The 23,828-nt window shown below is 42.3% G+C and overlaps 1 protein-coding gene across 1 annotated transcript in view; it reads right to left on the bottom strand.

Moving 5' to 3' along the window:
• The window catches only part of ctnnd2a (catenin (cadherin-associated protein), delta 2a), a 190,715-nt gene that overhangs the window by 9,194 nt on the left and 157,693 nt on the right, over nt 1–23,828 (bottom strand). The window contains exons 18-21 of the mRNA XM_063912108.1: nt 22,965–23,138; nt 20,934–21,084; nt 9,700–9,952; nt 7,768–7,852 (exon numbers count right to left, since the gene is read on the bottom strand). Of these exons, the coding sequence (XP_063768178.1) occupies nt 7,768–7,852; nt 9,700–9,952; nt 20,934–21,084; nt 22,965–23,138 (663 nt within the window). The remainder of the gene's footprint in view (nt 1–7,767; nt 7,853–9,699; nt 9,953–20,933; nt 21,085–22,964; nt 23,139–23,828) is intronic.

Genomic DNA, 23,828 nt, shown 5'->3' with positions numbered 1-23,828 from the left:
GGACGGATAGAAAGCTGGATCCTCTGACACACAGTAGTTCAAAAAGGTAGCTCCTTTCCTTCATTCCACTTCATCTACGTATCCACATCTCCTCTGGTCCCCTCACTCACCTTGTTTTACATTCTCTTTCTCCTTTCCCCCCCCGAACACATCTCGTTATACACCATGTAACCTCCTTATGGAACACTGGGTCCTGCGCAATTGGACAAACCGTCCTGCTGTTCAAACACGGTCACTGAATATTGAATGACAAATATATTTTGCAGAGTGAGGTGTGTGCTGTCTGCCGCCTATAAAGTGGTACGCAAATGGGGGCCAGAAATTATCCGCAGGGTTCCTAAAGGTGGCCCCCGAGCCAAACGGGGAATAGTTAACCTCTACAATAACTGAATTCACAAGAGTGATGTTTATTTGAGAAGAGCGTGCAGAAGAACACATAAACATGTTCTGTCACAGCATACATGTCACAGAGACTCTGAATACCTTTACCTAAAAGTTGTTCCCTTTTCTTTCCTTAAGTCGCTTTAAGGTAGTAAAAAACATTGGGTTGCACACAGGATAATGCATATTCTGTTCCAGCTCTTGATTTTATGAAGATATTGTGTAAAATCCTGTTTTCTTCATAATTCAGCTTGACAAACTCTTTGAACACTTAGTGAAATCCACTCAAATGTAAAAAGATATTGTTTCCTCGCACAGAGATGAGTGTGTGCTGTCTGGCCAGCCAGCCATCCAGCCAGCCAGCCAGCCATCCAGTCATCCATCCAGCCATCCAGCCAGCCATCCATCCATCCATCCATCCAGTCATCCAGTCATCCAGCCAGCCAGCCAGCCAGCCATCCAGCCATCCAGTCATCCATCCATCCATCCAGCCATCCAGCCAGCCATCCATCCATCCAGTCATCCATCCATCCAGCCAGCCAGCCATCCAGCCAGCCAGCCAGCCATCCATCCATCCAGTCATCCATCCAGTCATCCATCCATCCAGCCAGCCAGCCAGCCATCCATCCAGTCATCCATCCAGTCATCCATCCAGCCAGCCATCTAGCCAGCTATCCATCCAGTCATCCAGCCAGCCAGCCAGCCAGCCAGCCAGCCAGCCATCCATCCGGCCAGCCAGCCAGCCAGCCATCCAGCCAGCCATCCAGTCATCCATCCAGTCATCCATACAGCCAGCCATCTAGCCAGCTATCCATCCAGTCATCCAGCCAGCCGGGTTTAATACGTTCAATAAATATTAAATCAACATCAAAATTGGATATGGGACCAAATCCGACAGAAGCTTTTTTACCCCTCACTTTGCATTATATCCAAGCGTGTGTGTGTGTGTGTGTGTGTGTGTGTGTGTGTGTGTGTGTGTGTGTGTACTGTGTAACCTCACATTGTAAGTTAACATGTCTCGTAGGCATCAGCTCTCTGGTGCCCCATCTTCCCACCCCCATCCCTTTACCTCTCACACACCCTGTAACACTCCTAACCCACCCCGACAGTAAAACGCGAGCAGAAAAAAAGTGTTGCCAGGCAACCATTTCGCCTGTTGCTCACCATCACTGGATGGTTAGTTGAAGGTCGGGGGAAAAACGCTATTACTGCCCCAACAAATGAGGTATAGGTGTGTGTGTTTGAGTGTGTGTGTGTGTGTGTGTGTCTGGCGGCACTCATGCCAGACAGCAATTACGGTACAAACTGTAAAAGGTTACACATGATGAGTGGGGGGGTCCCCTCTGGGCCTTGGCCATCACTGCACACTGTCATTTATCAGACCTTCAATCCATTTCTCTCTATCACTTATTTCACACTCAGATTTTGAGATTTATAGCAGCGAGTTCTTCACTCACACGTGATGCGTCTATCACCACAGGAATAATGTGCCCTTGACCTTTGAAGGCTTTATTTGGGCTGCTTGTGGTTCTGCTGATCTAGGATTTGACCTTTCTGCTACTGTTATGTTTATTGGAAAGGGCAAGAAAACCATAAGAGTGTGCTGCATTGCTTTTTAGCCCTACGTAAAAACTGATGTTAGCCTCTACACTGAGAAGGCTACATCAACTACCCCCCCATCTCCTACAGGTGAGCATCAGAGGCTAAAGCAACCTCTGAGGCCTCAGCTAAGTTTGACGTCCACCGAAACCTTTCAAGCGCTCATCTCTTTCTAGCTGATTTTCCTGTTTACGCTGTGTGGCAGTGGATGATGAATTCATTTGAGCTGTCTCTAGATGAAAAGCATGTCATTTCATTCTTGCAACACATCTTTGAAAGCACTGTGTGTTTGAGCTTTTGTCACACATTCTACCGTCTAAAAATGGATAATAGCAGGCATAGACTCAAATTGTGCAAACAAAATATTGGAACATTTTAGAAAATAGTGAACAATACACATCCCGGTTTCTCAATGTGCAAGGTCGTCTCTTTAAAGGTCTTGTTTTGTCAGCCCAAAAGTCAGAGACATTAAGTTTAAAACAAAATGAAACAAAAAACCTCCAAAAATCCCCACATGTGAGAGAGCTGAAGATAGCAAATCCTGCAATTATTGCAAAAAAAAGTAGTTCATTGTTCTACTCTTGGAGCAATCATTCAGTAATATTTATTTTGTTACAAACAAATACTCAAGTCTTAAAAGTGTGGCAGCTATGTCAGTAACAAATGAAGACATTTTAAAAGAATGTTTTCATTTGGTTTCACAGGAACATCCAGGGCACTTTGAATTCAATAATTCTGCAAATGGCAAGGCTGTGCAATCAATGAACACACACATTCACATCACAAATGTCTAGCTTGATCACATTACATAAACACACCCACATACTGAACTACACATCTCTGGAACATATTGTAAATCTGTCACACGTGTGACAAACAGCATCTCTCTGACCTTCAACCCCATCTGTCATACAAGACAGATTATTCATCAAGAAATGAGGCAAGGCAGCCCCAAAGAAATCATGTGTTGAACGCTGATATGAGTGTACAGATGAGTGAATGTACAGCTTAACAATCAGTGTTTTGCTCATGTATTTGAGCAGGGGAGGAATAAAACATGTGTTAGTTTAAGGAAGACAGATAATATTGTCCTCGTTTTTTTTTTTTCAAAGTGACCATGTTTTAAGAGCTTGTTTTCTCTAGAAATCCCTCATCGTTCAGTACTGCGCTTGTGTTGTTTACTTAAAGAATGACCTGTGGCTTCCCCCCTAGGAACTAGATGAAACACTATACACACACACAGACACACACACAGACACACACACACACACACACACACACACACACACACACACACACACACACAGAAAGAGGACAAAACCTGTCAAAAATCCAAATATACTTGGGTAAAAGTTTTACTGCACTCTGGAGACTGTAATACATGATATATCTTAAAGTCAGTGCTAGTGTTGCTACAAACAGATTTTTGCTTTGGTTTATTGATGATTGCTGCACCACTGATCTTTCAAGTCGTCTCAGACGCTATTTTCATAGCGACTTACTGTTTATTTATGGGCTCTCAACATTTCGTTTTATATTGCCGGGCAGCCCAGTTCCCGTTCTGTTGCAATTCTTTTTTTCTCTCTCCATCTTTTACAGACTACACTGCTCCCATGGCACTGCTGTAGGAAGTGATTAACTCTTCTTACCAAAGTTTGACAAAAACACACATTTTCAAAGACACTCACACAGAAGAAACCATGTACCCCAGTCTATTACAACTACACAGTATGTTTCAAAATGCTCTCATTACTTCAAGACTTCAAAGCTAACAACTGTTCCCCAACACAGCTCAAACTGTCTCATTATTGACCCAACACCCCCTTGCTTAAACAACACAGAACTAAGAAATGCTTATTTTCCAGCAGATAAAATGTCAAGCATTCACCTCACTTTCTATCCTTACTTCCCTCTCGCATTTCTCTCCTCTTTGGCGGATCTATCTTTCTCAATTTTGCTCACAAACATTTTGCAGAGACATCCGACTCCACTCTCGTCTAAATTGTATGCTAATCCATGTTTGGATTGGAGACTAACAGGATTTTTGCTGCACCTAACACCCATGACCTAATACGTCATGCAGGGATACTAGCAGTAAAGTCACTTATTGCGGGCTCTGGACTTGGGTGATAAAGTCAAAGTGTGACGCAACACTTTCCACAGTTTTAAAATAAGGTTGGTCGGTAACAGAGCTGTGAACATGGAAGAATTCAGAAAGTAAACAGTAAGGTATGGTGTCCACCAGGATTTAAAGTGAATGTATAGCCTAATGCAGCAGCTAGATGACAGAGCAACTTAAAAAGCCTGTGGAGGAAATAACATTGTCAGATGAGTGAAATTGTGCTCTATATAACAGCGTAATTTAAGCGTGATCTTGATCTAGATTATGATAAAGTACTGGTGGATGAAACAGGACAGACTACAATTTAAAGATGATGGATATATTTTGGTTGGTGTGACAAGTCTTTCAGTAAATATATTCCATTGAATAATGTCACACTATATTGGTTTAAGAGACAGATCCAAAACAAGGAGATTGATTGTGTGTCAATCAATCTTACGAAAGCCTTTCTTTTAAAATCTGACTTTAAAAAAAAGGCTCCTGAGGTAAAGATAGGTGAGGTAAACAATGAATGAATGGCAACCTTTTTCTAGGTGCCAAGAAAAGCCAATGTCTTTCACGTCTGATAGCTGGAGTGTGTGCCATCCAGTGGAGTGTAACGCTATCCTGTGGCAATGATTAGAGAAGTGTGAAGCAGATGAGGCGTCAAGGGGCCACATGGGGATACTGTTCAGTGGGATACTTGGGATGAGAGGATGACGAATGAAGAGAGAGGCCACAGTCGCCAGGATGAGACGAGTGCAGTCAGAAGTCTGGGACTGGGAGAGGCAGCCCACTGCAGAGCCATCAAGCAAGGAATTCACTGGATTACATTCTGGGTCAAATAGATCTTCCTCTAAAAACATGTGGAACAAATGTTCATGTGGGGACAACATATGTTCTCTTATTTCTAATGCAATTACACCTAAAAAAAAGAAGAGCGTTTGAAAAATGTCGGCTCAGTCTTCTTCATTTTTAGAGGTTTAACAAGATCTTTGAAAACTGAAGAGCAGCGACTTGATATTGCAGTAGGACATCATACAGTATTTCATCTGAGGCAAGTAACACAAAAGGAAATTACTTGAAGTGAAGCATGTTGTAGTTCTCGACTGATCTCTCTTGGTGTTCTCCTGAATGTCTTTCAACAAACCTCTCATTAAAAGCTGCAATTGGGACAATACTTAATATTATAAACACTTAAAAACAGACTAAATGAATAGGACACTGTAATACAATGAATTAGGGTTTAGGACGGTAGGCCTAGAACACCTCAAACATGTATTTGTCGCAGGGCTGTGGGACTGAAATTGTTGATACAAACATGCATTTTTTTCCTTCTGTATACCCCTTTTTACCCCCCCCCCCCCTTTTCTCTACGCTCTTATCTTTTTATGTTATATGTTCTTGTTTATATTTGCACTGTGAGACTGCCAGAAACGGTATTTCAATTTTCTGTATAATAAAGTGGACTTTGACGCATCTCCAAGACATCAACAAGTTTCTTAGTTGTGTTGTTCCCTCCACACAGAGATGAATTAACACATACAAAGCCAAGGACACCTACTTGGAATGTGTTACTTAATATTTCCGCATATCTTATAATGGAATGCGCCTTTAAGCATTTTAATGGCAGATAACCTTGGTTGCAGTTATTCATTTAAAACACTGCACACCAGTGAAAGGAACAGAACATCTGTCATTCCCTATTAATCACGATGCACGAGTGACTGGACCTCTGTCATCTATAAAGAAACAAAAGATCCCAATGGAGGAGGAAGTGGGTTTCAACTGTGTTTGTGTGTGTGTGTGAAAGAAAGATAAAAGAGTGTGTCTGAGTGGGAGCAGCACGCACACAGCTCTTCATTTCTCTACACCTTGCTCAGTTTTCTCACCACTTTCTTGTTTGTGCTATTCTCCCCGAGTTACAAGTTACTGAATAATGAGCTGCAGTTTCCCTGTAGCCAGCAGCATTAAGGCCATTCAGTCCCAATGATGGAATAAGTAACCGTTAGCACGATGTTAGTTTGTTTGTATGCATGTGTGTGTGTTGAAGGAAAACCCCAACAGGCTAGAGACACACACACACACACAGGTATTGATCCACCTGCCTCTATAAACACTGTTGCTGAGTTGTGAAAGTTCCCATCTGAGCTCCATTATTCTTGTGTCTGGAGGTGGTTATGACTGACCTCAAGGCCAAAGCATGCGCACACAGTTCAAGACAAAGAAACAAAACACTCCATACACACACAAGGTTATAAATACTGCACAAAACAAACCTCAAAAGCATTCAAAAGTAAAGCAACCGCAAACAACCAACCCTCCTATTCCCAACTTTGGATGAAACTACGAGTCAAACTATAATGCTCCACTTCTCTTCCAGTGCAGCTGTGTTTCACATTGTGGATGGAGGCAACAAAACCACTTGGTTTTGTAAAATATTGTTCTTTGGGTTAAAATAACTGTGTTTGTTTGTAATGCAACTTTAAATAACTCAACAGTAGGATTTGGTTTCACAGCGGTCTCCTGGTTGACAGTCAATGGACTTTATACAGTGTTTCCTGGCTCATTCATAATGGAGCACATTAAGCATGATTTTGCGGTTATAATAAATTACCCTCACAGTGATGAAGATGATAGTTTCATTGTCATATTTCTCCCAGTTGTACGTTCTGTAAACATCAAATCAATGCCATAAACTTCAACAAAACGCTGACTGATAGAGCAAGTTTCTGCCAAGGTCTGGCTAGGTTGTCGATAGCAGAATGAAATTAGCTTAGCAGCATCTCTTCTCACTGAGTCTGGGAGACAACGGCATAGTCCTGGGCAAAAAACAAGGCAAAACTCCTCCAGCGAGCTTTCAGGTGGGTTCTTAGAGCATACAGGTCGTACCAATGTTTAGCTGTGAAAATACTAAATGCAGCTTTGCATTCAGATAGGAATAACTGGTCACTTTAACTGTGTTTCAGGGGTTCAGTTGCTTCATTATGCAGTACCGGCAGAGATTCATCTTCAACACCCTGCTGCAGTGAAATGGAAAAGTCCCCATCCTAACATAGTTCATCCTCAGGTAGTTCAAGGTCAGTTCACCATATAGCAATGGTAAAGACAGTCTGTTAAAAACGTAATATCATCAGCAGGAGTGCTAATGCCAGCCAGCATGCTCTTTTTTTTAACCACAGTGTGTTCCTTTTCTTCACAACATACGGGGATCCAGACATGGTAAGGTACATAGTGCAATTCATTGGGATTACACATCAATGACTCTGTATCAGATCCCCAGGAGATTGGCAAAGCACTAATTGATTAATAGATGGTGTCAATTTTTATAAAAACATTAGGCTTCAGGCAGAATATCAGATAATATCAGGATGGATTTAATTGCTCGGTTTTAGCATCATGCTAAAATGATCATTAAAACATTTGATTATTATTAGGGGAATGGATCCCATACCTTCAGCCAGAAGCCATACTAGGCTGTCTATGACATTGGTAGAGTAGGTAGAAGATTAATGTTTGCCTTGGAGTGTGTGACAAAAAGTAGTAGTAAGGAAAGTGAAAAGATGATTTGTTGTGCACTAAATTGTTCTGTGTGGTGCAGAGAGTGACAGGAAATATAATAAAAGGTTTAGCAGGAGACAAACAGAGTAAGATGAATAGGGTACAGAGTTTGTGCCACGTCCTACCTTCTTGTAGAGGGAGCGCAGGTCTCTGTACTGCCACATGCTGCTGAGGACCTGAGAGGCTGCCTTCACCACCTTGGCCGAGTGTCTGGAGACAGATAGAGGAGAGCGAGTTATTTCTCCGGGAACTTTCCCTTTGGATAATGTGGCTCTGTTGTTCTGCCCCCTGTCTTTACCAGCTGTGGAGGCCTGTGGGACTTGTGACCACTTTAAGAGTAAGGGGGCCATTGCTCATTTCAGCAGAGAATGATTTTCTTTCGGGGGAAACAGAGAGTTTCCAGATGAGTTTAAAATGACCCTCTCTGCCATGCTAATGCTCCCAACCCTGCCACTTAGCTGACAAATGACTCCAGTAGGAGTCAGTTCAGGAGCCCTGCCTTTCTAACAGCTACAGATGGCAGCAGAAAGGATGCTCCTTTTCCATTTATCCACAATGTGAACAAAAGTCCTCCTGAAACAAGGCTTCTTTTTATCACCAGTAAGAAAATGAGGCAATATTTACCCACATTTTATTCCTATTTTGCATTAATTGTATTTTTCAGTTTGCCATAAGTTAGTAAACAGTGGCTGTCTGTGAAAATGCTGCAACGGACGTTTTCCCAAAATGAGAGTGTGTGATTATGTGAATGTATTATGGCTCTGCTGATAAGGAGCTTTTATCCTCGGTGTACCTATCGTGAGGAAATGAAGATGTGTGGGCCATTAGCAGCTAACCACACTCACTGTGAGATGTGCGCTGACTGTAAGACGGTTTCTTCCAGCACCTCATCTCTCTCTGGAATGGCACCCCTGAGCACAGTTCCCTAAGCAGACTGAGCCTCTCTCCATAACCATAAATGAACATTTGACCTGCGTCTGATAACACTGGTGTCACGGCAAACCCTGACATAGTAGTTGCCGTAGCAGCGAGGCCGAACACCCTATATTCCTGCTTCATCTTCCTTGTTCTCTGACCACCTTCTGTGGATGAACGGTCACAGGCAGGCAGGTGCAGGTGTGAATGATGGATGCAGGGCCACATTAAAGCACCGGTCACTACTGAGGCTACCGGGTGGGCTGAATGATGGCTTGACAGGTATGGCGCAAAACCCACACTGAGACTCTGTTTACATTTTTGTGGGATTTACATTTTAGGGTTGAGGCTCTCAGAGTTATTCAGGACTAGTTGGCCTTGATAATGAGGGAAGGCAGAGCAAATCCCTTGGGAGCTCTCACATTTTTTCCCTCCTTATTCTGAGGCCGCAAAACATTACCCAGACAAAAGTTCATATAGAATGTAGCATTAATTAAACTTTCCACTGTTTGTTTTTATTTCTGTGTCAGAAACCAAGGCTTTTGTTGTGAGAGTTACAGTGAGTGTTCTTCACCTTTCCTGAGAGGAACATTATCCCGGCTTTGAAATATAGTTGCACATACTGTATCATCATTATGACCTCACAACCACTTTCAGAGCAGCACAGGTCCACCTGTTCTGTGCTCATAGATACACATGCCATACTTTTCTTTGAACTGACAATCCATATTTCTTCAGATTTGTGTTAGCATCCTATCCTATGAGGATTGTCTTTTTTTAACCTAATCTGGGACTCGTGCAAATGCATTTATGTTAAATCGTAGGGATGAACTCTGTGGTTCCACTGTAGCTCAGTAGCGTGCCACTAACACTGTAAGGCAGGTTATATTCTCTCTGGTTCTGAGCTTGTAAAGATTACAGCCACTCGAAGCACTGTAAGGTACCATTGACAGCGAAATTGACCAACTTTCGGCCTCTCAACACCTGCAAAACCTGCCAATTGGGCCTTAAGGGTTTCCAAATGTACACCTTAGGATAAGTGCCTCTACAAAGATACACAACATAGTTATATACTTATTTCAATCGGTCCAACCTGAAAGTTCCGATCCCTTCTCATGGTTTCAAATCTTTTCCTGACTCACTTGTCTCCTTTGCTGCGGGCTATGCCGATGAGTTTTTCTATGCCACCAGCATCACGAAGGGCTTTGGCGTTCTCCATGTTCTTGGTGATGACTTCGTGCAGCGCGCAGCAGATGGCAGTAACCGTGTCGTCGGACATGGCCTTGCTCGGAGGTCCTGTGTTCCCGGAGGTCCCACTGCTGGTGGCGTTGTTGTTGCTGCTGCTGCTGCTACTGCCTGGCAACCGATGGATCAAATCGCGCATGGCATATTTACCTGTTGAATGGAGGGACACAAAACATTGTCAGAATGGCAGTGTCTGCACGTTGTGTACACACTCAGTTGGAAACAGGAATGTTTTTTCTAATGTATTGGATGTTTTGTGAACAATTGTGGAGACACAAAGGCTTCTGGATCCATCGTTGACAATATGAACAAGTCAAAAACAATGCATGGGCCTCAGGGTTTATACATACTCACGCACAGGGATGGTTTTACACAAGCATTTATATTCAGTGTGCTTATGAACGACTGTACGAGGATAAAACCCACCAACTCCCTTTAAATATACTTCAAATGACCTTGACATGAATGTAAAATTGCCCTTCTACAATTTTTTGCAGCGGATGTCTGGTCCAGAAAGTGAGCGGTGTGGATAACTCAATAAACCTTAAGTTTGATGGCGGAACACTGCAAATCCTCTGACGCACACACACTAATCCAAACATCCTGAGAATCCAATAAACATGACGACTGGTGGTATTTTAGAGAGGCTGGTATATGAAGAAAACTGATATTCAGAGAACGTGTTGTTGGAGAGATAGAAGAAAGAGAGGAGGTAATTAAGAAGTTATCAGGAAGGAAGTTAATGACAGTCTGGAGAAAATGGAAGCTATGGCATTTGGAGAGAAGGGGACTTTATGGTACTGTAATCAGGAAACACTTAACTGTTATTTCCTGCTGTGCTTCCCATGGGAGTGAGATCCCCGGGTATGAAAATGACTGAGGACCCAATAAGGGAGAGAAGAGCCTATAGGTGATGAGTGGAAGAATGCAGGATAGGAGAGGAATTGAAGAGATGAGAGGGAAGAGGAGATTGTGCTGACTGAGGTGCAGCAGTCAAGAGGAAAGAAAAGCCTTGACCATCATAAACCTCTCAATTACTCTTGAATCATCTTGAGCCCCCTGGGAAGAAACCCTGCAGGTCATGTTCTAGGAAACTGAATACAGAGGTGATTTTTGAATAATGAACAATGGCTAAATTGGGGTTCTTCTTTTTACATAATCCACTCAATAGAAACACTAGGACGAGGGCTCTTTCGCTGGTGCACATTCAAAAGGTTCACTCCATCAGCTTAGCATCTCCACATGAATTAGTCTTTCTGTGCTTGGTGTGACAGAGCGTGCCATTTAAAGTGCATGCCACTGTGTGTGTGTACAACACTGAAAAGCTGCTAAGTGAGTCAATACTGCAAATGCATGTCCTCAAGAGAAACTGAGTAAAGTAAAAAGAAGTGTCAGTGTGAGTGTTGAATCAACTGTCAAATCTCTTTCAGGTAAACCATTACATCCTCACTGACAGCGGGAGAAAATGAACCCAAAATGCTCAATTTGCAATAGAGGAGAAACAGTTATGATTTCACCAAGTGTTTTTTATTTGTTGGTGATATAACAAGTCACTTTCACAGCAACACTACACAACTACAGAACTGCCACTATGAATCAGAAGGTTTAATATTCTGCGTCCCATGGTGCTACTTTGAATTTATTAAGTCTAAGTGAAATATAAAAGTAAAAACAAGACATCCTGGATACAGATTGGTTCCTTCCTTTTTATGATGCAATCAGAACCAAATCAGAGCCTAAAACCTCTCCTTCTTTTTCTTCCTTCTTGATGTTTTTCCCATGTTCTTCATGAAGCTGAACGTTCTTCCCCGAATGATTTATCTATTTATCTATCCCTGATATCCGAGGAGCCCTTAGCACAGGCTGGTGCTAAACCCCTCGCTCATATTACCTCTAAATAGTTTAAGTGATCTGGGTTGCAAGCAATACACAGAGCAAGGAAAATCAGATGACACCTTCAACCTTCATGGAGGCAAAAACACGCACTCACAAACTGGGAGATGGATGCACGACTATATCCACTATGTACCCTTGTTCCACAAACGTTGTTGTTCTGCTCGTTGGAATCTACCAACGGCACATTCATGGATGCTTCAATACACAGGCACCCACATACAGATTTGCCGATCACACACTAAGACACACGCAAACTCTTTCCATGCGGCTGGAGTAGTGAGTTAATTGGCAAAGTGTTATCTCAGACTGGCAGGCTGAGCAGAGGTTAAGCGGTCATTGTCTTTTGGCTGTGGGGATAAAATTAAGCTGCATCCTAAGAGGGAGGCCCATTATTTGACTGACTTGAATCAGAGTTTGCTGACTGATTTACCGGCTGATTCATTAACTCCTTCTTGATTTAATGATCCGGCTCATTTTTGAGTGACTGACTGAATTATTTACTGACTGACTGCATGACTAATTCACCGACTGACTGCCAGATAATTTACTGCATGAATGACTGACAATTAATTGATTAACTGACTGAGTGATACAGTGAGTGACTAGTTTCTTAACTGACTAACTGCAGGGAATTAAGTAATACGAAAAGGAAGGTTATGAGTATACAGAAAGACTCCAAAATGGTCAGACGTATATCAATGTGTATCTGTTTTTTGCTTACAGATAGATTCTCTAATAGACTGCTGTCAGCACTTAGAGGAAATATGCATATGTGCAAGTACACACACACACACACCCCCACACCCACACACACCTATATACTATGCATATCCGTATCAGTCTCTGCAACGTGGCCACATTCATCCCATAGGCGGCGAGTAACTGAGACGATGATATGGAGAAGAGAGGAAGAAGAGGGGGGGCAGCATAGTAGGCACCCGTGTTGGAGACAGTGGGAATATAAACCGGGGGAACGACTGAAGGAGAGAGAAAGCGAATACAACACAAAACAGCAATCTGAAGTTTTGCTAAAAGCTGAACAATCAAAGAAATGGGCCATCCTTTCCCAACACTTTAGCAGCAAACCTTGTTAGAGGCAGACGCTGCTTCCTGGTAATCACTGACTGCAACCGTGACTGATAGTGTCACACACACCTCACCTTGACTATACACAAACACACGGCAAAGCACGCACACTAATACACACCCCAGCTGAACATACACATGGCTCATTATCTGGCTCCCGCGTTGCTTGTTTTGTTTGTGGGATATTTTTTCCGTGTGTTTTGATGTAAGATGTTTTTGACACTTGAGAGTTTTTAAATCGTAACTTGGTTTTTTTGCCTCTTGGGTTTTTTAATTTTTTTTTACAGTTTTATCACAAAACAAATATTAGTACAAAGACTTAACTGTAGCAAAGCTGTGCTAAGACACCACTCCAGTGACATACAATCTGGTCTCTTTCCTACATCTAGATATGATACCCAGAGCCTGCAAGAAAGCAGATCGATTAATTATAGATGAATATAATCAAGGGGGAATTGCTGCACTTTTCTAACGTCAATGCAAAATTCAACACATCTTAAAAGTTAATGTTTTGATGTTCTCATTACCCTGATGGAGGTTTTTGTTTTTTTAAAGGCTACTAAATATACAATTTCTCTCAAGGCTACACTGAAGATCTGAATGTGTTGTATATTCAAACAGACAGAAGACAAACCAAGTGTCAAAGCCGAGGACCTTCCTGTTCTAACTGCCTTGTCCCCTCACGGTGATCATAGGTAGTCGTGTGGGAGGAAAGAAATAAGAGATCTGTGGAGCAAATTATAATTGACTTTTTATGAGGTGGTGTCGGTGGTTTCTACTTAAATGTCTGACACAGAAAGCACCTCCGCATGTTGGAGTGCAATCTCCCCACTTCTTCTTTCCCTGGCGCTGAAATGTGGTCAACACCTGGAACATGTCCTCAAGGAGGGAAACAAGCCCTGCGCTGATCACGCCACAGTCTAATAAACCTGTATTACACGGCTCCTCCAATATAGCCATCTTCACCTGGGAGGCAGAGGTGCTAATGTATTCCTGTGCAGCATTCCCTCATGTGCAGCTAACCCCCGCTGAGCAGGGCGAGCTTCATCAGGGCCATAATGGCTGATTTGATTTAAAGAGATCCAATTACCCTCAACAATAGAGTGATTTGATTGTTTACTGATGGAGAAGGGAGAGTGTTATTGAAGTAAAATTGGAGGTAATTGTCTCAGGGAGATGTGGGGCAAGATGAAATGACTTTCTGAGGATAAAGGTATCGGGGTGTGGGTCCCTGAAGTGAGCTCTGTCCTCTTACCTATACCAAAAGATATGTTTTTATTAAGTCTTTCTGGGTTCTTTGAATGTGTGTAAGGCTGTAACAAATCCAAGTTATTGTACATTGGAACTAAGCACTGTAAAATAGGGTAGTTTCACTGCAAACTGGAAAATCTTTTTTGATGTCTAAGAAAGAAACTAAGACTGCTGATTTTAAGGACACTTTTACACTCAGGTAAAGACAGGTGAATATATTGTTTGTGAACCACCTTTCTCTTAAATGGAGAGGCACTCAAAATGGTGTAAGCCCAATGTGTGAAGTCGACCTCACCATGTTTCAGAATTACGAGGTGCCATACTGTAGCTACGGTTAAGATATTCAGTGACAAAAGGAGAATTTCAATGCCCTGGTTATTTCCCGGGTGTGATTTATCAAGTAGTGCATCACATCGTCGAGAGAGGGCGCCAGATTCAAAGCAACATGGTGCTGGGTTATGATTTGTGGGAATAATGCTTTATTGAACACATAAAAGTTATGAGCCTTGGATGTCAGCCCGGGAGAGCTCAAACTGAGTATAAGACTGTACACCGGAATTATAGCAACACACAAACCCTGGAGATGCTCTGAAACATCAAAATGATCAGTTAGGGAGGAGGGAGGAGCCTTTTATTGGCACTAATTTGACTTTTCCCCCCCTTTATGTAATCCAAATCATGAAAAAATGACAGTGTTCTAATGAGTTCTGGATTATGGGCTCATTTGGAAAGCAGCCAAAAAGAAGAGTTAATCATGTACTGTACACACACGGGCACACACACTTGAACATACATACACACCCTGCAGGAATCAATTATCAACATCATGGCATCCTCATCATGTCAAAAAAGAGATGTGAATGACCTCCATAGACTGCAATGTGAGGCTGTTTCGTTTAATTTATGTATGACGAATAAATACATCAATAATAAACTAAAAATAAATGGAGAGGAGAGTACTAACAGATGAAACACAGCAGGTTTAAGCAGGTCAGAAATGAAGGTAAATTGGAAAGCGGCATGGCGTCGCTTCAGTGTCGTAAAATATTCTGCCTTCTTGTGTTTGCTGCTTTCACACCAGTTATATCTCGCCCTCTGTGTCTCTTTGATGTTTGTGGGTGACAGGTTTACAGCCTGAACTGCAGAGGAGGGGGAGATACAGAGAGGCAGGGATTTTTTTCCCCTCTGCGAAAAACTTGTGGCTTCATTAAAGACTGACAATAAGGAGAAGCCTGCTTGGGAAGACATATACTGTAGACACACATCAAAGTCTTTATATTTGCACACAGTGGAAAAGGGTCATTGCGTTTTGAAGGTTGGTTAAAGCGACACAGCACAACTTCACTATGAGTAGTTAAGGTAGTACAAGTGGATGCATTTTGTTGAATAAAATCACAAGGGCACACTTTTGAATAGGATAAAGTCCTTTGAAATTCGAGACTGAGAAAAACTTTGCCAGAGGATGAATCAGATCCTCAAGGGACAGCTGTTAGACCCCCAAAAAAATCATCACTGCATGACAGCCCTCTCTATGTCTTTTTTCAATGTTTCTATTCTCTGTCTGTCATGCTCCCAGTCTGGCACAGTGGAGCAGAGGACGGAGATGCCAGAGACAAAGTGTGCCGATAAAAGACATACCAGACGCTCGCACACAAGAGAGTCATTCCGAAGGCGACACAGATATTTCATAAACTACCAATGCAACAGGGGCAGAGAAGTGTGTCAACTTACTGTGAGTCAGTGGACACATACACTCTTGTCTTTTGGCTTGTTAGTCTTCCAAAGTTGGTTAAGCTCACCAAAGTGCAATCTTGGTGCGGGTCACCCAAACTAAAAATGTCTTTTTATGCCCTTGAGCTTAGAGCAACACTTCAATGTACTAAAATGTGTGTTTTACAGCCCATTTCCACGTGTTACAGCTGTCACGCACACACACACACACACACACACACACACACACACACACACACACACACACAATTAGTGACATCCCTGTGGCACACTGGTTCAGTTTCCACAGTAACACTCCCAGCACTGATGTCATCAAGGCGAGACACAAAGAGGGAATCTGCGAGAGACTGAAGGATGGGCGCTATGAGCTCATGTCTGAAACAACACACAGAGAGAGGAAGGGGTGGGGCGGGATGATCTGATGGAAAGGATGATAAAGGAGGAAGAAAAAGAAAGGAAGGAGCTTAATGAGAAAAAAGGGCTGATACTCATTTTGAAGACAAGAAGGTGAAAATGAGGGGAGGGTCCAGGGAATGGAGGTTTCAGCCAATAAGCGGCATGGTGACAAAAGAAATACAAGGGCTGAAAAAGGGAGCAGAGAAGAAGACATGTAGAGCATTTTCTTCTCAACCTAGGGGTCCAGACATAAGGGGTTCAAGATAAAAGCTTGGGGTCGCCACATGGCCGTGAAAAGAACTTACAATATCTTTTTAGATTTGGGATGTTTTTTTTACATCACTTGCACCAGTGAGATCAATCCCTTCAGAAACCATATTAAATGAGTGTGTTTCTGATAATGAGGGTGTGTGCACGTGAGTTTTTGATGCCTTTTCCAGAGGGTAAGAGGGATAGAACATGTCACGGGAAAGCATCAAGACATTTGACAAGACCTAGGTGCAAGCTGTTCCAAGTGAACACAGCTAAATAAAACTGACATCAAAAACAAAGCATTTTTTATTTATTAATCAGAGCATTCAGGATAATCACTCAAAATCAGCTGCAGGAGGAGGCGTGTAGGAACAGCTGATTGCGTTGATTGAATCTGTCGCTCGTTGACTGTCCCTACACTTCAAAGCATTATTTTTACCACCTGGAAAATGCCGAAAGGTGAAAGCTGATTACTTATTTTCTTTTCCTGTGGTTCCACTTTTGTTTATATTATATACATCTACAACAGTCAGAAAAGAGATATTTATAGGGTGTCTTCTGCAACCAGAAAAAACAGCACAGTCATCTGAAGGTGTTTTCAATTGCTGTGATGCAAACAGAACTGATGAGATTCTTCACCGTCTCAAACCCGGGCGTGGACTCAGACATGAAAGCCAAAGGAAACAGTTGAGAGCTTTGTCTGATGTTAGTGGAGGCACATCTAGTATTTAAAAAGGAGACTGGTTCCATTTCTTGATGCTTAGTGTCTGTGTTAAGCTAAGACATTTTCTGTCATTTTAGAACTTATTAAATTCTTGAATTCTTGATCATTGAAACTTAGACTGATGTATAAGTTAATGCAGGACTAAAAACTGAGCCACTTAAACACTAAGTATGCTTTTACACATTTTGCTTTGGTTGTTTGAAAAGTAAAAGCAACTTTAAGTCAATTATTTAGTTTGAATTTAAGATGACCAGTCCAACAATAAACAATTAATGAAAAGTAAATGAATACCTATTTTGTGCGTTCTTCACTTTCTCATTAAACTCTATCCTTGGTTTGGATTTGGTTGCAACCACAGCATGTGTTTACAGGGACCTTAAGTGAATGGTCTCCGTTTTTGGCATTCCAGTGCTGTTTCCAATTCAAGTGTGTCAAATTACCATCTGTAAGTAAATGGGGAAGAATCGTGCTGACAGACTGTGTAGCGGTGAATGGGACTCATGTATTGCTACACAGGCGTACAGTACATTATGCAAATCAAAACCATGAAGGGGGTGGAATCAGGAGAGAGACAAAAACGTTGACGGGTGAGAAGAATCATTCTCAGCGACATCAATATGCCACTAAATCACATTAAAGAGGAATTGGAACGTAAGCATACATATGCGTTGAGGTCTTTATTCCTCCTCTTTCTCATCTCCCAACCTATTCAGTCTCCCTGCTCTTCTCCTCTAACCAGATCCTCGTGCCTCTCTTGCTTCTTCCCTCCCGCCATCCAGTCCAACAGTGCTTTCCAGAGGATTTCCCACACTGAGGTTATTGTGTGCGAAAGATAATTCTCATCTCCACTCACTCTGCTGAGCTCTGATGCAAACTACCATTCCCCCATGATGCTGCCAAACACACCGGCACTAACAGCTTCTGACACACTATCGCACAAGTTTTAAGAGGCAAGGATTTGGTGTTTCGTTTTTCAGGAAGGTGATTTACTCGAGATTAGCCATGCAAAATGATATTATAATTAGGTGGAGCTTTGATCTGACAAAGACCCGCAAACTGCTCTGTGAAATTGCTTCGTCATTTGGTGTTGAACTGTTGTTACACATAAGAAAAATGTGTTTTACTCCGAGGTTGGAGTCACTGTGGTGAATAAAGCTTGTGAACACGGGCCAAATGGAGCTTGTCTCTTAGGAACCCCTGGCCTCTACCTCTTTTCTGTCGACATGTATCAAATCAAACCTTGCCGAGAGCACAGGCTCGACCCTGACTGATCTCTCTCACCCCCCCCTCTCTATTTTCCCCTTTCGTCTCTGAGAGATGCTGTGTTTCTCTGACTTTGTGTCATTAACTGTTGCTTTCTGCCTCATTAAACACCAACAGATAGGAACAGATATAACATCCCAGCTGCTTTTGAAAGTAAACTAAGGGTATATTCCACTAATACTGATCCATTTTACTTGATTTCATACATAATGAGTTATATCCAGACAGGAGACAGGTTACCAATTGTAATATTGAATGAATGGATGCATGAGAAGGTTGCCGGTAAAGACAATATCACTCTGCAGCTTCATGAGGTTCCAGCTGAATTCAGCTCAGAGGTTTTGTTTACTGTAAAATCAAAGAAGACAAAGAGACAAATGAACAGTGTCTGATGAAATTAGACATCCAGAAACTTTAAGAAAATCCTGTTTGATGTAATGTGTATAGGGCTAAGAAAACTGACCCTAGAACTTGCTGTATCCGAACTAACTATTGGCTATAGAAGACAGTTAACAATAATGCACGACGGTGAAATCCACAATAATATCTCTCAAGATCTCTGCTTTCTTACCCAGGTGTGGCTGATTTGAATCAAATCTGCCAACAACGGACTGATAATGCCAGCCAAAATTAATAATGATGGTCTGTAATCTCTGTTTCATATATGTTATTTTGCCTCCACTAGCCTATCTCTGTGAAATAACACTGAGATAAGGATTTAAATAGGATTTAAACCATGTTATTCTGATGTACAATAGGTCAAGTGTGTATTCAAATGAAAATGCCCAACAAATTTGAATTTATGTCCGCTGTGAATGTGCAGTAATTATTTTATTCAATTAGCCTGTGTGTTTTGCCTACCTTCCTCTCTGCACAAGCACAAATTCATTTCATTTTCTACCTCTCTTTCCATTAATATCCTCTTTATTTCTCTCTTCTTAGCAAGCTAATGGCTCTAAAATACTAAATAATTAATATTTTAATCAAATAGGGGAACAATTTAATGGTTTCCACAGCAAAAATGATTAAAGCAAATGATTCAGTAGGACTTAATAAAAAGGCACCTGAAAGAGAACGTTGCTCTTGGAATATAATACTTGATTAAAGTTTTAATAATAATACATAAAAGTTTTGACTGCTGTATGATAATTTAAATAAACCCAGATGCAGTGATTTTATAATATCTGTAAGTTTGCATTTAATGGAAAGGCAATCCCAGAGATGACATGTGAAGGTCCTTTCCGACCCTTTACAGGAAGAAACAAACAATGATGCACCTGTCAGGAATACTCCCCATTTGATATTGTACTGACTGACACATCTGCAGGTGCATTGTATAAGAAAAAACAAACAAACAAACAAACAAACATAAGCAAAGACCCTTCAGATCAGCCTGATAAGTGTCTGTGTGCAGGCGTCATTATCCTCTGATCTGCTGCTGTGTGCCTGAGAGACTTTCCCATTATGGGCACGTTGAGCTTTGCCGGCGGCACTCCCTGTCGTTCTAACAGCACACAAACACCCCGAGAGGCTCCACCAGCCCCCCGTCTGAGACGGAGGGTATCAGGGTTGCTATAGAAACCACTGAGCCCACCAGGAAGCCGAAGCAATCAGAGATACCGGTGACGGAGAGAGCTGATGTCACGTGCACATACTGTGCGCACACACACACACACACACACACACACACACACACACACACACACACACACACACACACACACACACACACACACACACACACACACACACACACACACACACACACACACACACACACACACACACACACACACTTTTAGACAAAGAAAGGAACACAAACATTTGTTAATGTGTTAGCTTGATCTCCATGATGCTATCAGTCTCATGACTACAGCATGGTTTTACAGCCCAGAGCAAGCCGCTGATTGGATCAGTGTCTCTCACATTCTCCTCTCTTTTCCTTTCACCACAAATATCTAACTTTCGGTTATCCCCCTTACTTACCCCCCCGAACAGTCTTCTACAAAAAACACAACTTGGTCTTCTTTAAAAACTCATTTCAAATGTCTTTGCTCTAAAGAAACCACACAACCATCCTATCTCTAACAGTATGGTAAGGTTGACAGCTGCAGGTTAATTTTAGACTCCATGAGCACATGTACAGCCTCATTAAAAATTACAGCTCATTATATGGAGCAGATCCTAGCCAGGTAAGTCATCCTGCTATGTTACTGTGAGGTGACTACAGGCTGACATTAGTATTGAATTATGACTAATTGGTGAAACTTGGCTACAGGCGCTTCACCCTTGTGCTACATCACTTTAACACAAGCTCGACATGCACACTCTAAATGAGAACCGTGACAGAAAGAGAAGAGGTAAAAAAATCAAATTAGAGAAGAACATGGGCTTCAGGCTGCTTTACTCTAACAGAGATTGCATCTGAGCAACAGTGTAGGTGTCCATATTGATGACACTGAAAGGATAAGCAGGCCAGTGATTGATGTAAATATTGGATATCATCTCTCTGGAAGTGTTTCCACTACTCACCAATTAGCTCCTTGTTCCTGATGTCCAGGGCCATGTTTCTGAGAGCGGTGGCCACGGCACACACCACCTTGTCGTTGTCTATCCTCAGTAGCTCCACCAGGATGGGGAGGCCTTTGTCCTTGCGCACAGCAGCCCGGATGTACACCGACCACTGACGGGGGAGAAATCAGTGAAGAAGGTTAAATGCATGAGAGTAGCCTGGCAAGAGCAAGGCATCAAACCATCATCCTTACTTGCTAATGACACCTGTTGTATCCCCTTGTTAGGAACTCACTGTGTCCATGCCTGTGCATTGTGTCTCTGGTTATTTTCAATCCAGACATTTTCATTCTCTAACCGTCTTGTTTTCATCATGCTGACTATTTCCTTTCATCCTGACAGACCAGCAGATTGTGTATCAAGTGGTTTGCGGTAGAGACAAAGGGGAAAAGAGGCGGATGAAGCACAATGGGCGAGGTTGAGTGGGACATGTTATATTCAGGGTCATTATGAGAGAGGTTGAGGCATTACACAGACTCGTAAGTGATATACTGCAAGAGGGAGAATTGCATGAACCAGAGAGAAGAGTTCTGAGCCATGAGACCACTCTATCCTCCCTCAATAGCTATCAAGGTATGTTTCAATTGAGTACTTGCATCTAAAAGGCTCAAGTGCTGCGCCTTGTGGGTCAACTGTGGAGGAAATGGGGATGTGCTAAGCAGCAACCGAGTTCAGATCTATCTATATAATCCACCGAAATAATCGTGTTTTGCACTGTGGTGTTTATTTGATCTATCTATCGATCTAACACAAAGATATGCAGAGTGTGTTTGGGGTTAAACAATGTTTTTCTTAGGGCTTTAAAATCGGCAAACTATGCTTCAGAAAATCATTTAAGAAAAATACCTTTCGGGGACATAATCATAATAATCTAAAAATCCAAAAGCTTCGTAAACAGAGATAAGTTAACTCTCTAAGTCAGGAGTACACACCAGAAAGCACACACACATACACACTAACACGAGAAGCAGGGCCCCAAAATAGAAAATGTGATTTCCTGAAGGCCACGGGCTTCTTCCTTCTCCCTCCTCTTTCATTTCCATCCTTCTTTGTCGATTCCACTACCAATGGAAACTCTCACAAAATCAAAAAACAACAGTTCCCACACACATTAACAGGACCACAGAGGCATCCCAAAGCGAGCTTCCCTCTCTATAACTGCCTCCCCCGTCACAGATCTCACGTACAGCAACACTACCGCAACCTTCTGACCACAGAAACACATCCATCAACATTCCCACACAGCCTAATACAACCAACACTGTCTGATGCACTTTCCCAAGGTCATTCCAAGATTAAGCCATGAAACTTTCTGTTTGCCTATGTACACCTCCCTCAAGGTATGACCGTGTGACTCGTACATTATTACCATCTAGCTGTTTCCATCACTCAGCTGCTGTTGAACCCTGGCTCTACTCCCCTGTGGGTTCAGGCGTTGAGCCTTTACATTATTACAGCAATTGCATTGCTGCTGAACAATATGATATACTATGGAACGCATAAAAACATGGGATTGTGCCTGAAACATTTCAAAGTCAGCGTGAACATTAGAACATTACTCCGTCTGATTAGGTCATTGAGCTGTTGTTCTGTATGCTGCGGCATAGTGTATACGGCAACTGAATCAGCCTCTGAATTTAAGACTGAAATGAACCGATGATCAGGGTAGAAAAACATGTGTCTGCACACACACTCAATCTGCGTTATTGTCACCATGATATTTAACCCTTTGTCAACTTTTCCCCGGCTATTTATCTGCATAAAAAAACACATACAAGCATGTTTTTCATACACATGCGCTGGTCTGACAAATATTCAGGTATGAACACTGCATTACACTGTTCTTTGATTACCTGGAGGAAGGACCATAATGTAGAAACACCAGAGCCTTGAATGTGTTGATGATTGTACCCCTAGAATCCAACCACGAGTGACAAAGAAGATTCAAGAAAAGAGAAAACCGGGTAAACAGGTTTTAACGTTATCCTTTACCTTCCAGCTGCCTGCTGCCAGGTTCTGCAGAGCCCCGGCTGCTCCCTCCAGGGTGTCGGGGTTTGAGCATTCAGACAGCAGGGTGAGGTACGGCTTGACGATGGTGGGGTGCCAAAGCATCTGAACTCCTTTGGGGGGCTCCGCTGTGTCCGGAAAGGGGCCCACGCCATCCCACTGGGAAAGAGCACAGAATGGAACCGGTTTGTATTTTATTTTAACCTCTATCAATGGAACATTATTTCCAGCATGGAATGTTAAGTGTTTTAACTCTGACCACACTGAGCAGAAGCTGGGCTTATAAAGCAATACAGCAGCCAGTACAGCAGTATTCACAAAAGAAGGATAGTTGTGGATGAGTATTCTCATGTGTCTAAGTGCATGCATTACTACATCTCCACTCAGCACACCCTGACCTATTAAAAGTCAAAGAGACACTGAGTAAATCGCTCCCTGTCGCCCTGCTATTTAGAAGAGAATGGAGATGAAGAAAGAGGTGGGAAAGGGCAAAACATAAAAGGGAGAGAGATGGATGTGAAAACAGAAAGTATAGGAGAGAATGTTTCACTCCCACATTCACTTTGAGAAATCAACCTAAAGCTCCCACTCCCCTCTTCCCCTTTACATCGGTCCTCCTCCTCCTCCTCCTCCTCCACTAGAATGGAGTCCCTTGATGTTTGATCTTCTTTGTTGAGTGACATGCCCACACCTCTCAGCTAACTCTCCTTCTCTCTCTCCTCTTTTATTTCTATTTCTCTCTGCTCTTTTCTCTCCAGCTTGTCATTAATATCTTGTCCCTCTTTTTTTCTCCTGTTGATGCCTCTTCTCCAACTCTCCCTTGACTTCTTTCTTGCTTGTCTTCCACAC

Source organism: Eleginops maclovinus, chromosome 21, assembly GCF_036324505.1.
Source record: "Eleginops maclovinus isolate JMC-PN-2008 ecotype Puerto Natales chromosome 21, JC_Emac_rtc_rv5, whole genome shotgun sequence".
Taxonomy (NCBI): domain Eukaryota; kingdom Metazoa; phylum Chordata; class Actinopteri; order Perciformes; family Eleginopidae; genus Eleginops; species Eleginops maclovinus.
The sequence above is the reverse complement of the archived record's forward strand: the minus strand, read 5'-3'. Positions and strand labels throughout refer to the sequence as shown.